Source organism: Symphalangus syndactylus, chromosome 16 (genome assembly GCF_028878055.3).
Source record: "Symphalangus syndactylus isolate Jambi chromosome 16, NHGRI_mSymSyn1-v2.1_pri, whole genome shotgun sequence".
Lineage (NCBI taxonomy): Eukaryota > Metazoa > Chordata > Mammalia > Primates > Hylobatidae > Symphalangus > Symphalangus syndactylus.
The window spans coordinates 33537060-33559409 of NC_072438.2; the positions used below are offsets into that span (position 1 = coordinate 33537060).

A 22350-nucleotide genomic window follows, 5' to 3' on the forward strand; every position below is an offset into this window, starting at 1 on the left:
TATGAGCCTCCGCTTCCGACCCCGTATAAACTTTCTGATTTTACACATGTCATTTTTCTCCCTGCCTTCTTCCTTTCCTTCCCTCCTTCCTCCATCTCTCTCTCTCTCTCTCCTTTCGGAGCTGTTATTCTCTGAGCAAGAAAAGCACAGCCCATTGTTTGTTTTCTTGGTGTCTCTGTGTATTTTTTTAAAAAAACTATATGTATGCTTTTTTAAAAAAGATAATAAAGATGATGGTTCTTCAATAAACAACAGGGAACACAGCTCTTAAAAGGAAACGATATCCCGATGTTATTATGTAACATAATTGTATTTCTAACATCTCCACTCTCTGCGTTTTAAGGTCTCCAAATAAACATCGTAATTGTTGGCAAAAATAAAGTCAAAAGCAAGGTAGAGCTTCACTAGTGCAGCCAGTCACTCCTTGGCATCTTGTGTGGGGACACCTCTGCCCTCACACTCAGCACTCCAGAGCCTGGGGGCAAGAGGCAGGCAGTGGTCCTGAAGGGGCGCAGATGGTGTCAGCCCAGGGAGCCGAGCCCAACCTTGGACCTGGCCCCATCCCAGAAAACCATTTGTTGGCAGACCTTGGACTTCCTTTAGCCACAGGCACCAACTCCCTTGGTCAGAGGTGCCTAGTACAGATGAAAGGCAGGAAAGGAATAAATAGGCCTGGGCTTAGGGCAGACGTCCCTGGGGCCATGCTGCCCAGCTCCCCCCTCCCCTCTCTGCCTTCATGTCACCTGTTCAGTGCCTTTGTGTCCTTCCTCACTACTCCCTGCCACAACCAAGAGCCCCGACTGCCACTGCCATCCCCGCAGCCTCTCACCAGCCCAGTCCTCATCGCCTCTCTTCTCTGGATGCCAGAGCCCCATTCAAAGGGTTTTTGAATTCAAACGTCTCAGTTTTGACAGGTAAGGTGTGACAGGAAAGTAAAAGAAGGAAATGGCCAGCACAACTCTTAAATAATGAAAAAACATGCATACTAAAACACCACCGTACTAGCATTAGAAAACGCCCAAATGCTAATAGGGCAATTTCTATGCTCTGGCAGGAGGCATTTTCCTACAGAATTGGAGGTTCCCCAGGAAACAACATAGAGTTTGACCAATCAGAGTCCCCTCTTTCGGAGTCCTGAATGTGGGGTCTCATGTTGGATGCCACCCCAGAGTCTAGACGGTGGTGAACTACGAGCCACAGCAGCACAGGAGAATCCCTGTGCCAAGCAAGAAAATCAGGATGCAGAGCAGAGGCCCTGGAATGCCCGAGGCAGCAAGGGGACTCAGCCACATCTATATGCGCTGCAATTGTGCGCCCCGAGTAGCCCCGCCATGTTTAATTCAAAGGCTTGCGCGCTCTGGGAGGCGAGGAACGGGTCCTGTTATACATCAGAGCGGAAAACACCAGTGGGAACAGCTGCGTCTTATACCAGGTTAGCGCATCAGCTGTCAACTCTCAATGAGCCTCCCTCCTCTGTACACCCTGGCACTTGGCACAGAGTTGTATGTGGGCTGGTCCACGATTTTCATTGTGGTCGCCCCAGGGCCTGGCACCATGTGGGATGCACCCAGTACACGGGTCCTGAATTGGGTTTACAGGTACCTCGGGGCTGCTTTACGTCTTGGAACCTGTATATCTCAGCAACTAGATTACACATCATATGAAAGCAAGAACTATGACGGCTACATTTCTGGGATTCTTTTGTAAATGAGTGTGCACAGACCTGAGCAGGATTCTGGTCTACTGCTGTTGACAGCAGAAAGCTGGCAAACAGCGTCCTGGTAGACCTGAGAAACAGAACGATGTTTACAGAAGTGTCTACCGAGAAAGAGCAGCCGCTCCTCAGAGGAAACAGGCTGAGGGAGAGTGGGAGAAATGAGGGAAATGTGGAAAGAAGCAGAGTAAGTCCATAGAACTCTTAGCAGTCTGGTTTGGAGCTGCGGCTTGGCTAGCGCAAACCTTGAACTTGGGTCTCCTGGAAGTCAAATTCCTCATTCCTTCAGTGATTCATTTACCCAACAAAGATGTTTTGAGTACTAACGGTGAGATCACTTATTCATTTGGGCTGCCGCCATTCAGTTACTCAACAAATATTTATTGAGGCAAGGGTCTTAAAAAACAAACAAACAAAAAAAACAACAAAAAAAGCAAAAGCCTAGATACTGTTCCTGTCTTTGAGGAGTTTTCTTTTCCTGTGTTTTTTTTTTTTTTTTTTTTTTTGATAGTAGCCATCCTCATGGCTGTGAGGTATAATTTATTTTTGTGCAGTAATTTATATATTGGAGAAAGTCTGGTTTAACCGGAATTTAAAACGCAATGCTTTTATAAAGTGACATAATGTCTACGAAAGAACTTAGTGGATAGAAAGATACCATATGGACCTGGAGGATAGGTTCGCCTGAATAGAGCTCATCTTACTCTGCCTTGAGTTACACCATTTGATCCTACACGTGTCTCCGTCGCTCACTCCATGGCAAGCTTGTTAAGGGTGGTGTAAGAAGTGGAAGGATTCAACTTATACTTTGAATTCTCGACAGTGCCTGCAATGGTGCTAGGCATATGTTAGCTGCCTATGCCATATGTTAGTGAAGTGATCCTTCTTCTATGACCACACATGGCGTGTTTGTGCCCCATACTCACCAAAGAACATACCTCATCCACCCACACTCCTCAGTTTGCCTGCCTGGCAAACAGCTGTTATGTTCCCACTCAGATACCTCTCCTCACGTCATCTCTCCTGTCTCCCCAGGCAGATGGCTCTTCTCTGATGCCCCCCTTGCCACTGTGTAGGCATCCCCTTTACCAGAACTACCATCCTGCATAATGACTGTCGACTTTCCTGATTTCACAGTAGAGCTTGGATGTCCTCAAAGACAGGGCTGGGCGCAGGGGCTCACACCTGAAATCCTAGCACTTTGGGAGGCCAAGGCAGGGAGATCAACTGAGGTCAGGAGTTTGAGACCAGCCTGGTCAACACGGCGAAACCCCATCTCTACTAAAAATTAGCCAGGTGTAGCGGCGGGCATCTGTCATCCCAGTTACTCAGGAGGCTGAGGCAAGAATCGCTTGAACCCGGGAGACAGAGGTTGCAGTAAGCCAAGATCATGCCATTGCACTCTAGCTTGGGCAAAAAGAGCGAAACTCTGTCTCAGAAAAAAAAAAAAAAAAGGCTAGGTGCAGTGGCTCATGCCTGTAATCCCAGCACTTTAGGAGGCTGAGCCAGGCAGATCACTTGAGGTCAGGAGTTTAAGACCAGCCTGGCCAACATGGCAAAACCCCATCTCTACTAAAAATACAAAATTAGCTGGGTGTGGGGGCATGCACTTGTAATCCCAGCTACTCAGGAGGCTGAGGCAGGAGAATCGCTTGAACCCAAGAGGCGGAAGTTGTGGTGAGCCGAGATCCGCCACTGCACTCCAGCCTGGGTGACAAAGCCAGATTCTGTCTCAAAAAAAAGAACAAACAAACAAACAAAACAGGAAATAACAAGTGTTTCTGAGGATGTGGAGAAATTGGAACCCTTGTGCACTGTTGGAGAGAATACAAAGGGTACAGCTGCTGTGGAAGACAGCATGGAGGTTTCTCAAAAAATTAAATGTAGAATTACTATATGACCCAGAAATTCTGCTTCTGGATACAGTATATATCCAACAAAAAATGAAAGCAGAGTTCTAAAGAGATATTTGTAGACCCATATTCTAAGCAAAGTTATTCACAATAGTCAAGGGGTGGAAGCAACTCAAGTGTCCATCGATGGATGAATGGATAAAGTGTGGTATAAACGTGTCATGAAATACCATTCAGCCTTAAAATGAAAGGAAATTCTAACACACACTGCAACAGAGGTGAACCTTGAGGACATTATGCTAAGTGAAATAAGCCAGTCACCAAAAGATAAATACTGTGTAAAATACCACTTATACGAGGTATCTAAAGCAGTCAAACTCGTAGAAATAAAAAGCAGGATGATGGTTACCAGGGTTTGGGGTGGGGGCAATGGGGAGATGTTTACTGAGTATGGATTTTCAGTTTTGCAAGAAAAAAGTCGTGGAGCTCTGTGGCACAATGTGAATATCCTTAGCGCTGCTAAACTGTGTACACCTAAAACTGGTTCAGATGGTGAATTTTGTTATGTGTATATTAGCAAGAATAAGAATTTTAAAAAGATAAATCACAGCCCTTAAAGAGGAAAAGTGTAAATATTTGGTGACTCTCTTTTGTAATGGAATAATACGGTTATTCTGGGAACAACTCAAAGGTGCTGACCTCACTGGACGGGAATGTGGAGGACACTCTTTTCCACTTCCCACTGGCTGTTAATGAAGCCGAAGCCTCCCCACTCTCTACCCCCTGCAATGTTCTCATCTCTGCTTTGAAGTGTGTTGTTGGCTGAGATAGTGAGCAGATGATCCATCTAAAATCACACAGTGTAGGGGGAAGAAACACTTTCAGGTCTGAAACGTGCATATGTAGCGGCCTGGAAGTGGAGTGCTGGCTGTGTCTATGAAGAAAAGCTGCTGGCAGGGAAGAAGATGACTCTCAGACAGAACCAGAAATTACAGCCCATTTTCTCCTGCACCATGATGTCATCTTATTTGTTAAAAATTCCAGAAAAAAAATTCCACAAATTAATGCCCTTTGGGGAAACTATGGGAGCTGATGTTTTCTTTTACATTAGCCTAAATGACTCTCATTCAAAACACAGCCCCATTTTGATTCTATCCTGGCTCGTAGGGGGCACTCAGTCAATGCTTGTTCAGTAAATGAATGAATGAAAGGTTGTGAGTAACTTCAGAACACACCCACTCAGTTAAATTCCTTATCTTTGCTACCACGCCTATTCAGTGCCTACAGTAAGAATTCCAAGCATCAAACATCTCACGCTTGAATCCATTTTTATAGCTTATCTCAGATATGAAAAATGTAATATGATGAGGATGTTCTAATAAAGTCTATTAATCAACAGGACAGGACAGGTCAGGGCAGCAGCAGAAAATAGAATGCAAACACAGTTTCTATTAACTAGAGTCATCTGAAGCCCGCCGGAGCCAGCTAGGGCCAGACGCTGTGGGCAGGACGAACTTGGAACGAAGGGTATTTGAGGAACTGGGAACGGCGATAGCGTCACACTCGTCTTACTACGGTTCTTTTTATAGGAGATCAGAGTAAAGACGTGTTGGAAATATAAACTCATTTTTTTTACCTTCAATTTACAAAATCAAGGTTTTTTTTCTCAGCCTTGTTAGGAAGCTGGGTGCGATATAAGACACCAATCTTTCTCCCAGGTTTGCTGAAAGATGTTATGATAGCCCCAAGCAAGGGCACTGTGCCAGGCAGAGAGATGACCTTAAGGAGTATACGCCCCACCTCTGCAGAAGGCTCCCCAGTCCTTCCAATGTGACCCAGAAAAAGAGGCGCTGAAGGCAAATGGGGCCCGGGGCTTGGTTCTAGAAATTCAACTAAACTTCGGCTCTCCCTCCCTGCCATCTCCTAGGCCAGGGAAAGGCAGAGAGAAGAGGAAGGCAGCTGGCCATGTGCCTCTGGAAGCAGAGGCTGTGGTGGCAAAGGAGGCTGGCAGGTATGGTCCCTTGGGGGAAGCTCCTTGGTGCTGTTCTAATTTGGCACCAGAAGACCCCAATGGCAGGTTAGGCATGAACGGTGGGTCCTAAAGTGGCAAATCCAGCTTTGGGTCCCCCTCTCTCCCCACTGATGGGGGCCCCAGAAGTCTAAGAGAGGTCAGCGGAACAGGCTCACTGTGAGGGAATCTAGCAGTTCTGCAGCGCCCATACCGAGGAGTCTTAAGGTAAGGGGACTTATGATTGGGGTTTTTAATTAGATTTCATTGCCAGGCCTCCATGGAAAACACATCATTCTAAATTCTTACAAACAAAATTTTGAGCTGCAGCAAAAACATGAAAACATTCTCATAGACAGTATTTACTTAAAAAAGAATGTTTTGTGAAAAGGATGCACTCCTGTTCCCAATCAGCAAAACTATTTTTAAGTAGGATCGGAACTCTCGTAAAAACAATTTGGTGTGGATGTGGTCTTAGCTCATTTAGCCTAAACTGTCCAACATGCGTCTCCCTCTCCTGTTTGCGGGTCTTGGGGCATGGGGCTTCATCACCTCCAGACAACCATCCAAAGGAAACCTGGAACTATCTCTGCCCAGTAATAAGAGCAATAACACTGATATAGCAGTGGTTCTCAGCTGGGGGTGATTTGGCCTCCCTGGGGACTTGGAAGCATTTGGCAATACCTGGAGATATTTTTGGAGAGGAGGGATATGGGGAGGGTGCTATTGGTATCTAGTTGTGGAGCCCAGAAATGCAGCTAAACATCCCATAACACACAGGACAGCCCCCAACAAAAAAAAATTCTACAGTCCAAAATGTCAATATTGTGAGATTGAGAAACCCTGCTTATGTAGGGCTTACATATATATATATATGAAATACTTATATAATATATATTATTATATGATATATAATGTAATATACATATATTATGTATATTATATATACATACACACATATGCACACACATATACATACACATATATACCTATATATACATATACATATATAGATCAATTTATTGAACCCAACACTAAAAGACAGATACTATTATCATCCCCATTTTGCAGATGAGGAAACTAAGGCTCAGAGAAATTAAGTAACTTGCCCAAATCACACAGCTAGTGAGTGTTAAAATTGGACCCAGGCCAGTTGGCTCCAGAGGCTATGCCACTCATTACACAACATGACGCAGCCTCCTGCCTACTTGTCCTTTGTGCCCACATCCAAGCAGCCATGGAGTCCCTCAGACCCCTCTCTACATCCTTCAGCTCTGTCCCTGTCACCATGTCCCACTCAGGCCTGCATCCACTCCTCAAGGGACCATGGCAATATATTCCCTTCTTCCAGCTCCACGCCCTTCTAGTTCACCTCCCTGCCATTCACTGCCACCAGAGTGACCTCAAAATCCCAGATCTCACTATGTCTCTCCTTCTTGCTTGAAACCCTTCAACAGGTCCCTGTCACCTGAAAGGTAAAGCCCAAACTTCAGGGTGGTGTCTGAGCTCTAGTTGGAACAATCACTTTTCAGGGCTTCTCCTGCCTCCCCATTGTCACAGCACCATCCTGCGACATGCTGTGCTGTTACCACCTCTCAGGGTCTGCTCTGCCTGCAATCCCCACCCCCAACTCTCTTATCTGGCAAACACCTGCTGGCCTTTCAAGAATCAGTCCCAGTGTCTCCTCTTCCAGGAAGCCTTCCCAGAACACCTCAGCCCTCCAGGTAGAACTGACCACTCCTTTCTTTGTGTCTCCACCATTAGCTTCTATACCTTTAATAAAATGCATTACTATTTTTCTTTGCTTTCAAGTCCATTCCTCAAGGACAGAAGCATTGTGTTACTTCACGTATCTCTGAAGTCTAGCCAAGTAACTGAGTAGTCACTGAGTAAGCATCAGAAGAATGAATGATAAAATATCCTATATGACTTGAATTCTTTGCAGGATGGTCACTATTTTTGCAAAGGAAATCTATGTTGTTAGACACTGCCATTCTTAGGCAGTGGGTGCAATGTAAGATACCAATCTTACATGAGGCAGAAGTCAGTTTCTGCATCGCCTCAACTCAAGATCTGGTTCTATGCCCAGGACTACGTGGAGTTGCCTCCCACCACTAAGACAGTTGGCAACTCCCTGCTAGGATCCTCTTCAGCGGGCTGAACATCTCCAGCTGCCTTTCCTCTTCTTAACAGGCAAGGTTTTAAGATCCCTCATGTCCCTAGAATATGCACTGAATTACTAAGCAAACCCAAATTGCACCGGGCCTACAGAGAAGCTGGTGGCATCTGGGAAGTTTATGCAGATTCCTGAGATGATGCTTAAAGTGTGCTTCAAATCAGAGGTCCCAAGTTCAAGTGCCTGTGGGCTCAGACGGGTCAGATCCATGAATGAAGTAAGTAGCAGATGATGAAATAGACAGGAGGGGCTATGGGTGGACAAAGTATGCCTGGTCTGAGCCTTACCTCCACAATTGCTGCCACATAGGGGAAAGGCCCAGTCTTGCCAGATCTTTGTTTTTTTTTTCTTTTTTTAAAAAAAGCTAGAAATTTGCATTTTCATACAAGCTTTTTAGATACACATAACTGATTTTTTTTAACATATACAACAAGGTATTTTCCAAATCAACTGCATCTGGGGGCTGGCTCTGTCTGCAGCCTGTCCATTTGTGGCCTTGGCTTTAAATAAAGAATTGCTTGAGCGACTCCTAAATTTAAGTTTTTGTGTTTAGTGTTGGAAGTGTGCACAGATATATCGAGAGTTGTGGACATACAAGGGCAGAATTTAAATCTGAAATTAAGCTAAAACACTAGGGTTAAAAATAACTTTAAGGCGTAAATCACCAAAGAGGGTGACTGAAACAGAGAAAAACAAGGAGCCTTTCTAACCAGCGCCTAAAGCCGAGGCAAAGACTCAATTACCGGTCAGCAAATCCATCTCCAGCAATGCCTGGAACAAGCTGGGGTGTTTGTCTTTCAGCTCCTTCTCCCAGGGGAAGGCTCTGCACATCAAGGGTCTCCCATACCTGCGCTGCAGGTCCAGGTAGGAGTTGTGGAGATGGCCTACACAGAAGAGGAAGCACAAGATATCACACCCTTTAGCAGAAGATAAGACTCACCTCCCTAAAGCCCTTCTTCCTAAGAGGAACTAGAAAGAAGAGGCCAGACTTGCCATTACTGGATGTTGGTTTGGGTCCTTTCGGGATTTGAAATTGGCTATGATGCTTTTGCCTCCAGGTCACAAATTCAGAGCCAAGTCCATGAGAAATGTGCCAAAGTTGCTGATGGCTGTTGAATAATTCTACAGAATGAGCAGCTGGCCTCTGACCGGTCCCCAGGAGGCCAATATCTAGGCCATTTTCTTGGCGTGTGAGTTGAGGAGCAAAGCACAAAGACCCCCAGGGAGGCAAGGCAGTTGAAGATGGTAGGAAAATCTTCCTAATGCCACCAAACAGATGGGTGTGCATGCCTGGCCTTCCATCTCAGGATATGTCTCCTGATAGTACATGAGTTACCAAAGTCAGTTTCTTTCCTCTTTGGGTTATTACTATTCCTATATATCTTCCCCCTCCTGTTGACAGCATCATATTTTCCGGATGATTCAGCAGTGAGAGCAGCAGCTGGGGACCAGTATAGCCTATTCTTAAATTGAATTGCAGAAGCACTGTCTTTCCACACTCACCTGTCACCATCTGTAATCACTACCTGGGACCATTTCATGTGAACCCTATTGGACCGGGGCATGTTTGAGATGCATCCCTCCCTCCACGACCTGGAATGAGAAGTTCCGCTCTGGAGATAGAGAGACATATGGGCAGGACTGAAATACTCAATTCGCTTTTGCTGATGGCAAAGGCCCCACAGGAATTTCTCTTCCAGAAGGAACATATGTGAGTAACTCTAGTGCCACCATATCAAACAGCAAGATCCACAGCACAGAGAAATGTGTAAGTGCTAGATCCAAGCTGGAACACTGGCGAACCAGACAGGACCAAGTTTTGTAACTGATAAACACCCTACGTGAGTAAAAGGATGTCTGTGCAAATATGAGCATGCATGAAAGCAGTCTATTTGAAATTCATTCCTTCTGTTAAAAATTACCGATGTCTTCGAGAACGAGTCAAGTTCAAGGATTTAAAAAATAAAACCGAGCTCCAAACAACGAAGTCACCGTTCGACATTTCTGAAAGCTAATATTCAGATATTAATGGCCCAAAACAAAAGTGTACTGATGGGGAAACATTTCTAATGGTTAATTTATTTTCCAGTTCATTTTTATTTTCTTAGGCTGGCCTTATGGATGGGAATAACGCCATGCGAGGCACAAAACACTCGCTTTCATTTGTACTTGTAAACTAGATTTTTACAGTTGGAGCTATAAGATGTTTTGGTTCTTCTTGGCTGTCATTGGTCTTGGTAGAATCCAGGTGGAATGTACAATTTCACCTGTATCCACCAGTGGAGGGCTCAAGGTCACACTTGTCCCCTCTGGTATCTGAGCCAAGTCATATATGTTCAGTTTTAATCCCGTTATGGAGAAGCCAAACATGTGTTTATGTAAATGCACAGAGCTTAAAACAGCTCCCCTGAAGCTCAACACTTACATGCTTCTTGTCTCTCGCCCCCGTGCTGTGCTGCGGATGCATACACAGATACCATTTCTTGAACCTCAGCACACCTTTCATAATATAACTTGATTTGTTCAGCAAGTTGCTTCTCAAGGAGGGGATTAAAAATCTACAAGAAGGCAAGAAAGTCAAATGAACAACAATTGTCATCAAATATCCATCCACCTCTAGGAGGATGTGTTTGGGATGACTTTGTTCTCCCATTGACATCTCCAGGTGGCTTGTTTGTACACATATCATCCACTCTGGATTTGCAAAGCAAGGTCATTGGTATTAATTCAAGGACATGCCAGCTCTGATGGCTTCCCTCCAGCTTCTCTTTGTGTCCAGCTTCTTAAATGTCAGAATTTCCCAGAGACTGGGACTCTTCCCTCTTCTTTTCTCTGGCTGCACTCTGTCCCTAGAAAATCACACTCACCTTCCCCTTCAATTCCCATGAAAAGATGCAAGGGTACCCGCGATGTGCCTGCTGCATCAAAGAGCCCTCCTCCCCTCTTCTGCAACCTCCAAGAGCTGGCTGCAAGGCCATGGCTTCAGGACAGGCTCCCCTAGCGGCTCACCCCATCTCACTTGCGGGCCGATGTACCCGTTCCTGCCTCAGCACTCCCAAACACATCTGAATTAAAGCACGTATTGTATTCTTTCATGAATTCCCTGTTTAAGATCCCGAAAGGGAGCTCCTCAGGAACAAGGGACTTAACTCAGTGTGCTTCAAAATAGAGGCTGGGGCCCATTAGAGGGTCACACAGTTATTTCAGCAGGTGGTAACCTACAGAGTTTTGGTGGTGTTTTTTGTTTTTATAAAGTAGAACACAAAATATCAGCATGCACTGAATATAGCAAGGGTATGTATTCTTAGAATAATTTTGTTTGAATTTTGTGTGTGAATATATGTATGCATATGTATATGTACTGTTCATGATATTAAGCACCTTTCTTTCTTTCTTTTTCTTTCTTTCTTTCTTTCTTTCTTTCTTTCTTTCTTTCTTTCTTTCTTTCTTCTTTCTTTCTTTTTCTTTTTCTTTCTTTCTCTCTTTCTTTCTTTCTTTCTTTCTCTCTTTCTCTCTCTCTTTCTTTTTTGTTTTGAGACAGTCCTGCTCTTGTCATCCAGGCTGGAGTACAGTTGCACAATCTTGGCTCACTGCAACCTCTGCCTCCTGGGTTCAAGTGAGCAAGTCCAGCTAATTTTTGCATTTTTAGTAGACATGGGGTTTCACCTTGTTGGCTGGTCTCAAACTCCTGACCTCAAGTGATCCGCCTGCCTCGGCCTCCCAAAGTGCTGGGATTACAGGTGTGAGCCACCATGCCTGGCTGATATTAAGCAGATTTCTTATTGTGGACAACCTTCAAAATAATTTTAAACCCACCCATCTTGTTTGTCTCAACACCTAGTTCAGAGCCTGGCATACAGTATGTTCTCAATAAGCATCTGTTGCACAAATGACTATTTCATTTTTTTCCCTTTTCACAAAGGTCTCTCACAGAGGCTGTAAGATATCACCCATGGGCAGCAGGGCTCCCCATTTTTCCTGATTATGACTTTGCCTAGTGACCCCTGTTTTTCTCAGAATAAACCCCACAGCGTGAAGGGAATGACAGAATGTTTCTCTTTCAGGTATCAGGTGGGGTTCTTGATCTCCTTAATGCAGCCCAGAAAACAAGTGCCCTGAAGGCTCCCTCATGGGGAGACAGCACTCTCCCCCGACCAGTCCAGCTGCGTTGGCCCAGAGCTTTGGACAGTTCCATTCAGGGGTGGGTTTTGGATGTGGAAGGCACTGTGCAGAGGATTCGGCCCTGAAAACAATGCCCTTTTCAATCCATACAACTGCTGCCAACTGACCCCAGCATGAGCCGAAGGCCTGTGTTTCTGAAGAGAGCAGCCAATGGAACCAAGATTTTAATTTGCTACAGCATCTCTTCTGATACTTTAAATAATAGTATATAAAAGAAGCTTTACCAAATAACTAAGATTCTCTCCTTTCATTAGCTTAATCGCTGGATAGGCAACAGCCTGATGAAAATCTACTCTATAATTAAACTAGTAGTTATTAAAACAGAGGAAGTAAATGGTTTCCATTTTATGAGTACTAAATGAACCAAATGTTAACAGAAATCTATTATTGCATTTGCTGGGGGAAAAGCCTCAATATTAATGATGTTTGATGACAGAGGCGATGCATGGTCCGGCTTGGGTAAACTTTTATTTACACTGGGTTGCACACCCCTGAGGCCCACACCCATCACCCAGGAGTACTGCAATCTTCCTGATCCCCTGGACTCACCTGGGCGGGGTGCAGACTGCGAAGGCGATAGTACTTCAGGGGTCCAAAAAACCCTTCAATGCCAGCCACATACCTGCTCCCTCCAATAATGAAGTACCCAGCTGTGTCATTATAATGGAAATCCTCCCGGAAGCTAGAGAAGAGAATGAAGGATTAAGAGAGCTCCATGCCGGAAGTAGATGATTTAAAAAGAGTCTCTTTCCTAGACCCTCCTTGACTTAACCCAAATTGCCCCAAGCCCTTCACTCTGAGTTTTAGCAGATGAGACCAGTGTGGGGTCAGGTGGACTTGGGCTAGGATCCCAATTCTGCTGTTTACCAGCTATGAGACCTCAGCCCACTTAACCTCTCCAGTGCTGTCTTCTCCTGTGTCAAATGATATTTCCTCACTTACTGGATGGTTAAGAGGATTACGTGAAGTGTAAAGATGTCAAGCATCTAGCAGAGTGCTTGGCCCACAGTAAATAGTCAATATGTGGTATTGACAGTGGTGGTATTGTTTGGAATCAGTGGAATTGTCTGGAATTGTTGGTTTTCATTGGAAATATTTTGCTTTAAAAGAAAATAAAAAACCTTGTTGAATGAATAGAAGGTGGCTGTGGGGGAAAGCCAAAAGCGTAGACTATTAGATAAGGACTGAGGCAAAATTCAGTTAGGAGGAGGAGGCCACAGCCAGGTCAGAGGGTTTGGCCGGAGATGAGAGGTGAGCACAGGTGATGAGTTAGAGGACCACACTGTCCTGAAGGGCTTGAAACATCAAAAGGGAGGACAAAGTGGGTTGGCATTTATAAAATGCATGAAGGTGTCCCTTGCAACATTGTTTGTATTCACCAAAGACCGGAGAACCCCAGTGTCTGTCAGCGGGGACTGGCCCATTCATTTAGTGTACCTTGAGCTTTTTCACTATGCAACTAAAAAAGGGACAAAGGAACCTGGAGGGATCTCCAAAATATAGTGTTAAGTAAAAAAAATAAAATAAAATTACAGGACACAGAGCATATCTTTTATCTAAGAAAGAGGGGAACAGATTTTTTTCATATTTGCATAAAGAAACTCTGGGCCAAAGTCTATACAAGAAACCAATAGAATTATCTCCCCATGGGGTGGTGGGGGGTTGGGGTGAAGTGCATGAGGGTAGGCTTGGGAGCAAGACATTTAACTGTATTTTTACAAAGTTTTGATTTTTTAAAACCATGTGCATCTATTACCTATTAAGAATTTAAAATAATGCTGGGCACGGTGGCTCACGCTTGTAATCCCAGCACTTTGGGAGGCCAAGGTGGGTAGATCACCTGAGGTCAGGAGTTCAAGATCAGCCTGGCCAACATGGTGAAACCCATCTCTATTAAAAATATAAAAATTAGCCAGGCGTGGTGGTGCATGCCTGTAATCCCAGCTACTCAGGGGGCTAATGCAGGAGAATTGCTCGAACCCGGGAGGCAGAGGTTGCAGTGAGCTGAGATTGCACCACTGCACTCCAGCCTGGGCGACAAGAGCGAGACTCCATCTCAAAATAATAATAATAATAACAAAAATAAATAAATAAAATAAAAATAACAAATAAGAATTTAAAATAAGAATGGGAGGACAAGGTGTGATGCGAGCATATGTGAACAGTGAAGGGAGCGAGGGCTAAGACAGGTATCAAGTGAGAAGTCAGGCAACAAGATGGAGCCAGGAACCATGAGGGGCAGATGGAAGCAGAGGAAAGAAAACGAAGTGTCAGGCAGGCCGCCAGGAGCCCAGGGAGCTGAGGGAGCGAAGGGCCAGAGTGACGATGGATGGGGACAGAGCAAGCTACCCACAGTTGGATCAGGTAAACCAGGCAACCCAAGATTATTTCAGAACGGGGGATGGACTGTCTGTTAGCAAACAACCCAAGCCCTAGCAGGTGCACCTGGCCAGGGAGGAGGCATGAGATGATGAAGCAAAGCACACAGCCTGGCAGCAACAGCTGACAGTGGCAACATCGAATGTCTAGAGATTAGTCTCGTCTAAACACAACCAAAATGGAAAAGAAGTGCTTCAGCTCCTGATATTTTTCTTTTCAGAAGCTCAGTCTTTTAGGACTGTGAAGATGATGGTCTCTCCTGCCTATTTAAGGAGAGGCCATAAAGTTATTATCTCTGAGAGTTGTGAAGTGAATCTGTTTTCCAAGACCTTGAAAAGACATGAACATTCCAACAACCCTCATGAGACAGCACGGGGCACTAGATGGATACAAAGCAATGCTTCTGCAGTAGTAAGCCCTCTTAACAGATCTGCAGCTGAACCAACTCCCCAGCTTACCTGACCGTCCTCATGCAAAACTGACTGACTGATGCTTACAGTATCCGGGATGCTCACTGCCTCACTGCCTAGAGCTTACTGTCTAGAGCCTTAGTCTCCCCATTTAAAAAACGGAAATAGCAATAGTACCTGCCTGTATGGTTGTTATGAAGATGAAATAAACTAATATGTAAACAAAGCATTTCAAACAGTGTCAGGCACAGAGCAGACACCATAACCATTAGCCACACTGATTATCATTCTTAACCTAGTCCTCTGTTGGACTTTGGCTCCCACATTTTGAGTTGCATGCTTAGCAAGAATAAGATGTGCATACTCTCAGACTAGTTAATGTTGGCCTGGTGCAGTGCCTCATGCCTGTAATCTCAGCACTTTGGAAGGCTGAGGTGGGGGGATCACTTGAGTCCAAATCGGTTAATATCAATAGTATGTTTATTGTAATCATACCATTTACTTAAATATGTAATTCAATAAAACATGAGTGGGGAAGAAAGAGCTCTTCTTTCTATAAAAACTAAGTTGATTATTTTGGGTAGACGCAATAGAGCTTACTAAAAAATTGTTGTAAAATGTCATGGGAAAAAATTGAGAAAAATCTAGACGGCTTTTGGGGTCTGATTATTTTCATAAGTGTCTTTGTTTTTATTTGGAAGAAACAGAAATTGGGTGTCGTTTACAAGTGTGAAAAAAGCCCACAGCAAATGCTAATCTGCAGATTTGTACTCAAAAGAAGGCCCTCTCTAGAAAGACTGGCAAATGAATATATACATATATATGTTTTAATTGAAATAAAATGTTTAAGGGAGTTATCTGTTTTAATGGATCCTTGCATTAACTGAGTTTTTCAACAAAAAACAAATTACTTGGTCCCTAGGGCACTGAACCGTAATTTTTAAATTGTCATTATTATCAAGCAATAGGGGATCTGTCCAGCTTGGTCTCCATGTACATCGATGTCTTCGTTATTTTTCTCCTGCAAAATTCTCAGTGTCTGCACAAAGATTGCAAGAGATTCCTTGTACTGTGCACTGTTTGATGGTCATCAATTTCACTGACATAAAAGCTGAGCTACACTCTTCCAAAGCCCAAGCCAGCCCCTTTTGAAAACCTGAGACATGCTGGCAAACTATCTTTACTCTTATCTGGACATAGGAGAGTGCCCTGGTTTATTACCGCAGAGCATCCGTAGCCTGAAAGAATCATCGATGTTGTGAAGCAGGCCTCGCTCAGAATTAAGAAATAGCTCCAGCTTGAAGTTTCTGTGATAGGAGAACTTAGAGCTTCAAATTGGCTGCCCCCATGCCCCGCAGAGTAACCATCATCTTACATCATCTTACATGTCACTTCTTTGGGGCCTGGTCTTCGGGGCCTGGTTTAAATTCTTTTATTTATTTATTTATTTATTTATTTATTTGGAGACAGAGTCTTGCTCTGTTGCCAGGCTGGAGTGCAGTGGTGCAATCTCAGTTCACTGCAACCTCTGCCTCCTGGGTTCAAGTGATTCTCCTGCCTCAGCCTCCTAAGTAGCTGGGACTACAGGCATGCACCACCATGCCCAGCTAATTTTTGTATTTTTAGTAGAGATGGGGTTTCACCATGTTGGCCAGATGGTCTCGATCTCTTGACCTCGTGATCCGTCTGCTTCGGCCTCCCAAAGTGCTGGGATTACAGGCATAAGCCACCACTCCCGGCGGGCCTGGTCTATATTCTGACCCCCTTGTTCTCCTCAAGCTACCTTATCCATTTCCTTCCTAGCACTCACCACGATTTGTAATTTTAAATTTATTTGTGAATTTGTTTTCTGTTTGTCTCCCCAGCTCAATATTTTAGCTCCATGAAGGCAGGGTCTGTATTCTCTGTGTTCATCATTTTATTTCCAGAGTTGAGTGCTGTGTCTGACATGTGACAGGTGCTCAGTAAACAGGTGTTGAATAAATTAATGAATTTAACACTATAGAGGCCTGAAGCTGTCACCTGTCATGGGATATTATTGACAGCCTTTCAAATATGCATTGCACTGCAATCCCGAGCACTTAATTCCTGATCTTCTCACACTATCCTTGTAGGACAACCGTCATTATGTTTATGTTACAGGAACAAATAAAAAGGAGGGGTAAGAGCCTTGCCTGGGAACACCTATAACCAGTAAACTGGAAATATCTGATGTTTAGTTCACTGGCTTGGCCCACTCTAAAAGTGGGGTTCCTGGCAGGGATGAGATTCCAAATACCTGACCACAGGAACCCCCAGGGGACTCTGGACAGCTCCCTCTGGGCCTAGCTTTACCTCTGCTTATTTCTCTGATGGGGAGGTCTCAGGAGTACAGGCAGAGCAGCTGGGGTGGTAGGGGGGCACTCCTGTGTCTGAGTACCGCTAGCTTTTTTGGTTTGTTTTGTTTCTTGTTTTGTTTTGTTGTCCGTTTGTTTTGTGGCAGGTTCTCACTCTGTCGCCCAGGCTGGAGTAAGTGGCACAGTCTTGGCTCTCTGCAACCTTCACCTCAGCCTCCCAAGTAGATGGGATTACAGGCACCCACCACCACGCCCAGCTAATTTTTGTATTTTTAGTAGAGTCGGGGTTTCACCATGTTGCCCAGCCTGGTCTCAAACTCCGGGACTTAAGTGATCCGCCTGCCTCAGCCTCCCAAAGTGCTGGGATTACAGGCATGAGCCACTGTGCCAGGCCAGAGTACTGTCAGTTTTACAAAGAAATTGTTTCAATGCTTCAACTGGGATGTAGAGTTGGTGTGTACTCCAAAATCAGTCTTGATCCCTTGATCCTTCTATGTTTATGCTGATTATGTCTTTACTTAAAATTTTAATATTTTGTTCATCATAGATTCTCTGCATTCATTTTGATCTTTAAAAACATCATATTAATATGTTACTTACCATGATTACTGCTGAGATAAACTTTGTGCCCCCTCCTCCCACCAAATTCATATGTCAAAGTCCAAATCTCCAGCACCTCAGATTGTGACCTTATTTGGAAATAGGGTCATCGCAGACATAAGTAGTTAAATTGAGGTGATACTGGAGTAGGGTGAGCCCCTAACCCAATATGACTGACATCTTTATAAAAAAGGGAAATTTGGACACAGACACACCCATGGGGAGGATACCATGTGAAGACTGAAGTGATACTTGCCACAAGCCAAGGAGCTACCAGAAGCCAGGAGAGACCGGGAGCAAATCTGTCCCTCGCACCTTCACAGGGAGCACGGCCCTGCCAGCCCTATGATCCTGGACCTCTGCCCTCTAAAACTGAGATAATACATTTTTGTTGTTTAAGCCACTTCGTTTTGGCACTTGGTTCTGGCAGCCACAGGAAACAAATGCAATCCCTGAGCTTTCTGGCACCCCCTAAAGTTTTAGGCTCACTTGCCTCACCCCGGCCCCAGCCCTGGATCATTCTGTGGCCACTCTGTCTCTCATTCATTCATATCAGCCTCTAGATCTCTGGGATTGAAGAGGAAAGGCAACTCTTACAAAGAAAATGAAAAGGAGCCTATGAAATTCAACCAGTTGTCGAAATTGTCCTGGAGCTGGACGTGGGTTTCAGGGGAGAGAGGGGAAGCTCTTATTTTAAACTTCATGTCCTGAAACAAAAACTTTTAATTTCTGGCCAGAGCCTACTTCACAGAACATGGAGATCTGATCTCCAAAGCAGACTCAGATCATCTGTTTCTCCAAAGACAGCTCCCAGGCTTCACTGTCCTTGAACTTTTCAGAGAAGATCCCCTAGCCACCTGTTATATAACAACACTCCTATGTGTTGAATGCCTCTGGCTGATCTGAATCTACCTGGGTGCTCTTGAAGACACGTACTCTCTCCCTAGGCCTCAGCCGCTATGTTTCAATGCAGCTATTAAGCCACCCGCACCCTCTCTTTGCAGGCTAATAACACTTCTTTAGCCTTTCTATAAAACTGTAATCCTTTAATCCAGCCATGAAAATAAGAACTGTTCAAGGTGCCCAGAGCCTAAAAGAAATCAGTAGGACTTAAATGAAAACAGGAATTTTTTCTTTTGTTTTTTTTTTTTTTTTAGTTTTTTAACGCAGATTCTGATTTAGAAGCTCTGGAGCAAAGCCCAAGATTCTGCATTTCTTTTTTTGTCTTTTCTTTCTTTCTTTTTTTTTTTTGTTAAGATAGAGTATCACTGTCACCTAGGCAGGAGTGCTGTGGTGGGATCTTGGCTTACTGCAACCTCCACTTCTCAGGTTCAAGCAATTCTCGTGCCTCAGCCTTAAGTAGCTGGGATTACAGGTGCGCACCACCATGACCGGCTCATTTTTTTATTTTTAGTAGAGATGGGGGTTTCCCTATGTTGGCCAGGCTGGTCTTGAACTCCTTGCCTCATGTGATTCACCCACCTTGGCTCCTGAAGTGCTGGGATTACAGGTGTGAACCACCTGTAAAATGCCGGGCCAGGAGTTTGTTTGTTTGTTTGTTTGTTTGTTTGTTTTAAGTAGCATATATGGCCCTCTATTTCTGTCTCTGCACCTCTTTGCTTCCCTTTCTTTAATAATCAGTACCCAAGAGAATTTGGGTTGTGTGGGATCCTGCATATCCCCAGCCTATTTGGAGAGGCAGCATTCTGCCTGCTGCAGTGAAATAACAGACTCAAGGAATAAACCACTCCTCATCCCAGACAAAGTGCCTAAAAGTCCTAATGCATTTTTAAAATTATACATGCAAAATTGGTAATTTTTATTTCTGATCTTTACACTTATTTTTTTATTTAAAGATGGAGCCTTGCTCTGTCACCAGGCTGGAGTGCAGTGGCGCCATCTCAGCTCACTGCAACCTCTGCCTCCCGGGTTCAAGCCATTCTTATGCCTCAGCCACCTGAGTAGCTGGGGTTACAGGCATGCGCCATCACGCTAGGCTAATTTTTGTATTTTTAGTAGAGATGGAGCTTTGCCATGTTGCCCAGGCTGGTCTCAAACTCATAGCCTCAAGTAATCCACCTGCCTTGGCCTCCCAAAGTGCTGGGATTACAGGCGTGAGCCAACACCCCTGGCCTACATTTGTTCTTAAGCCTTCAATTTCAGATGTTCTTCGACATATGATGGGATTACATCCTAATAAACTCATTGTAAGTTGAAGGTATCATTAGTACAAAATGCATTTATTACCCCAATAAACCCATTGTAAAGTCAAAAAATTGCAAAGCAAATCATCATTGGGCCAGGGACCACCTATATACATATATTATCTAGCTATTGCAAGGTATCCTGCATTCCTAATGAAGGTTGCCCCATGGTTCTGACACTATAAAACCCACTATTATACGTGGATGTAGAAGTAAATTAAAAAATTATGAAACACAGGCAGGAAACTCAGTTCTTAGTTTCTGTAACTCTTGTAGAGAATGGTTATATAAAGATGAAAAGTGACACCAATATCAATAGTTGCATACATTTGAAATCCAGATTATAAACATAAATATGAAGACTGTCTGCTTTTATGTCTTATATGAGGCCAAAGTTACCAACCATTCCCAATAAGCAACACTAATACTTTGATTTATTTTTCAGAATCCTTCATAGAAGATAATTTTCAAAGAAAATGAATTATAAAGTGCCATGAAAGGAAGAATTTACAATGAGATCTGGAAAGAGGACTAGTTTTTCTTGCTTAGAAAAAAAGGTTGTGGGGGAAACAGAAAGAGTTTGTGCATGGTAGGAAAAAAAAGTACAAAGGCTAGCTACAGGGCAGAGAATAATCCATGCTTGGAAAAGCTGAATGAGGAGATGTGGAATAACATTAGGGCTGAGGGCTAAAGTATGAAGATTCCTTAACCCGCATGCAGGCAAATTTTGAATAAAAAGAAAAATCGCACTTACCTAATGGTCTGATTGTGGTAGCTTTTCAAATCCTGTCCAATGCTAGTGGTTACTACTATCTATGATGGGAGGGATACACAAGAATCAGTTATGCCTCATCACCCTACATTACCTATACAGTCCTTTGTGTAAATTACTCATAATATGTGTTGGAGAGTCTTTTACCTGATCAGTTTCTGCAAAAATAAAATTAACAGTTTACTAGCCCCGTGCATATTTTAAGATTTCATACATTTAACTTCCCCAAATGTGACTTGATGTGGTTAAAAATATCTACAATGCAGTTTCCACCAAGTTTCAGATACTTCCAAACTCCAAGCCAAAGTCTCATTTGATGTATTTGTCCATAAAAGCTCATTGTGTAGAAAGACAAGGAAATATGTATGACACTACAAGGAGTGTTTAAAATCTTGCTCTGATTCCATCAGAGCCTTAGGGGGAAAACAAGATTGGTGTTGTATGTTCTTCACGCACTGCTGTTCCCACCTTCCTTTCCCTAAGCACTGGGAGTCATCATTCTCATTTTAACAGGGACACTATTTTTTGTCATGAATGCTGTTAGCTGTCTCTTATGGGCTCTTCTCATGTCTTGGACTCCAACATAAGCCTCTGGACTCAAGGTGCCCCTTACATTCTGCTAGTGCCACCACAGAGTAACTGTTAGGGCGCGTCTCAAAGATGTGACTACGACACTTGGTCTATGAAAGACAAACTAACCCACCAGAAACCAACCCAATTCAGCCATACAACATGTTGGTTCAGAAAAGAAAATGACTCATGCCAGTTGTTTGCCTAAAGCAACCATTTAGGTCACTTATACATTCAGTCCAGGCAGACTATGGTAGTCCCATCACAGAGGTGGATTTTGGGTGGGAAGCATTATGTGTTGTTTGGGACCTGTGTATATTAGACCAGATAGAATAGAAAGAAGGACAAATGGGCTAAAGTCTACACACACCAAAAAAAATTTTTTGCTCCCACTTAACTGGTCTTTCTAATTCTCTCCTGCTTTACTCAACTATGTACTCTGCCACTAAACTTATCTCCTCCATTAAAGGACTACTTTTAATCTTCTGCTCAAAAATCTTCTACGGTGCTTTGCAAGTTGATGTCTAAATTCCCTGATATCCAAGATTCTCTGCAATCTACTCCTAAATACATATTTTCCCTTCTATTAGCTTTCTATAGTCTACAAATTTCTATTCCAGTCAAACTAGTTTGTCTGCTAACCCCCAATAACATGCTGAAATACCCTCTTCTCCCTTCTCCATCTAAATCCTGTCCAACCAGAGAAATCTTTTCATGACACCTTCCCTAAGCATCCCAGCATAAAATGCCATCTCTCTTCTAGGAATCAATACAAATCATCTGGCAATTAATTATTTTTAAATTATCATTATTATTATTATTAATGAGACAGAGTCTCACTCTGTTGCCCAGGCTGGAGTGCAGTGGCGCCATCTCGGCTCACTGCAACCTCCGCCTCCTGGATTCAAACGAGTCTCCTGCTTCAGCCTCCCAAGTAGCTGGGATTGTAGGTACACACACCACGCCCAGTTACTTTTTGTTATTTTTATTAGAGATGGGGTTTCACCATGTTGGCCAGGCTGGTCTCCTGATCTCAGGTGACCCACCCTCAGCCTCCCAAAGTGCTGGCATTACAGGCATGAGCCACCGCACCCAGCTATCATCTGGCAACTAAGCTCGCTTTATGACAGTCCTTTACCTGCTTAA

General features: G+C 43.9%; 1 protein-coding gene across 6 annotated transcripts in view; it reads right to left on the bottom strand.

Annotated features, from left to right (window-relative positions):
• SEL1L3 (SEL1L family member 3) overlaps positions 1 to 22350 on the bottom strand; it is a 152579-nt gene that overhangs the window by 98431 nt on the left and 31798 nt on the right. For all 6 annotated transcript variants that reach the window (XM_063619748.1, XM_055245888.2, XM_055245889.2 and 3 more), the window contains exons 6-9: positions 20617 to 20675; positions 12483 to 12615; positions 10177 to 10309; positions 8495 to 8635 (exon numbers count right to left, since the gene is read on the bottom strand). In XM_063619748.1, the coding sequence (XP_063475818.1) occupies positions 8495 to 8635; positions 10177 to 10309; positions 12483 to 12615; positions 20617 to 20675 (466 nt within the window). The remainder of the gene's footprint in view (positions 1 to 8494; positions 8636 to 10176; positions 10310 to 12482; positions 12616 to 20616; positions 20676 to 22350) is intronic.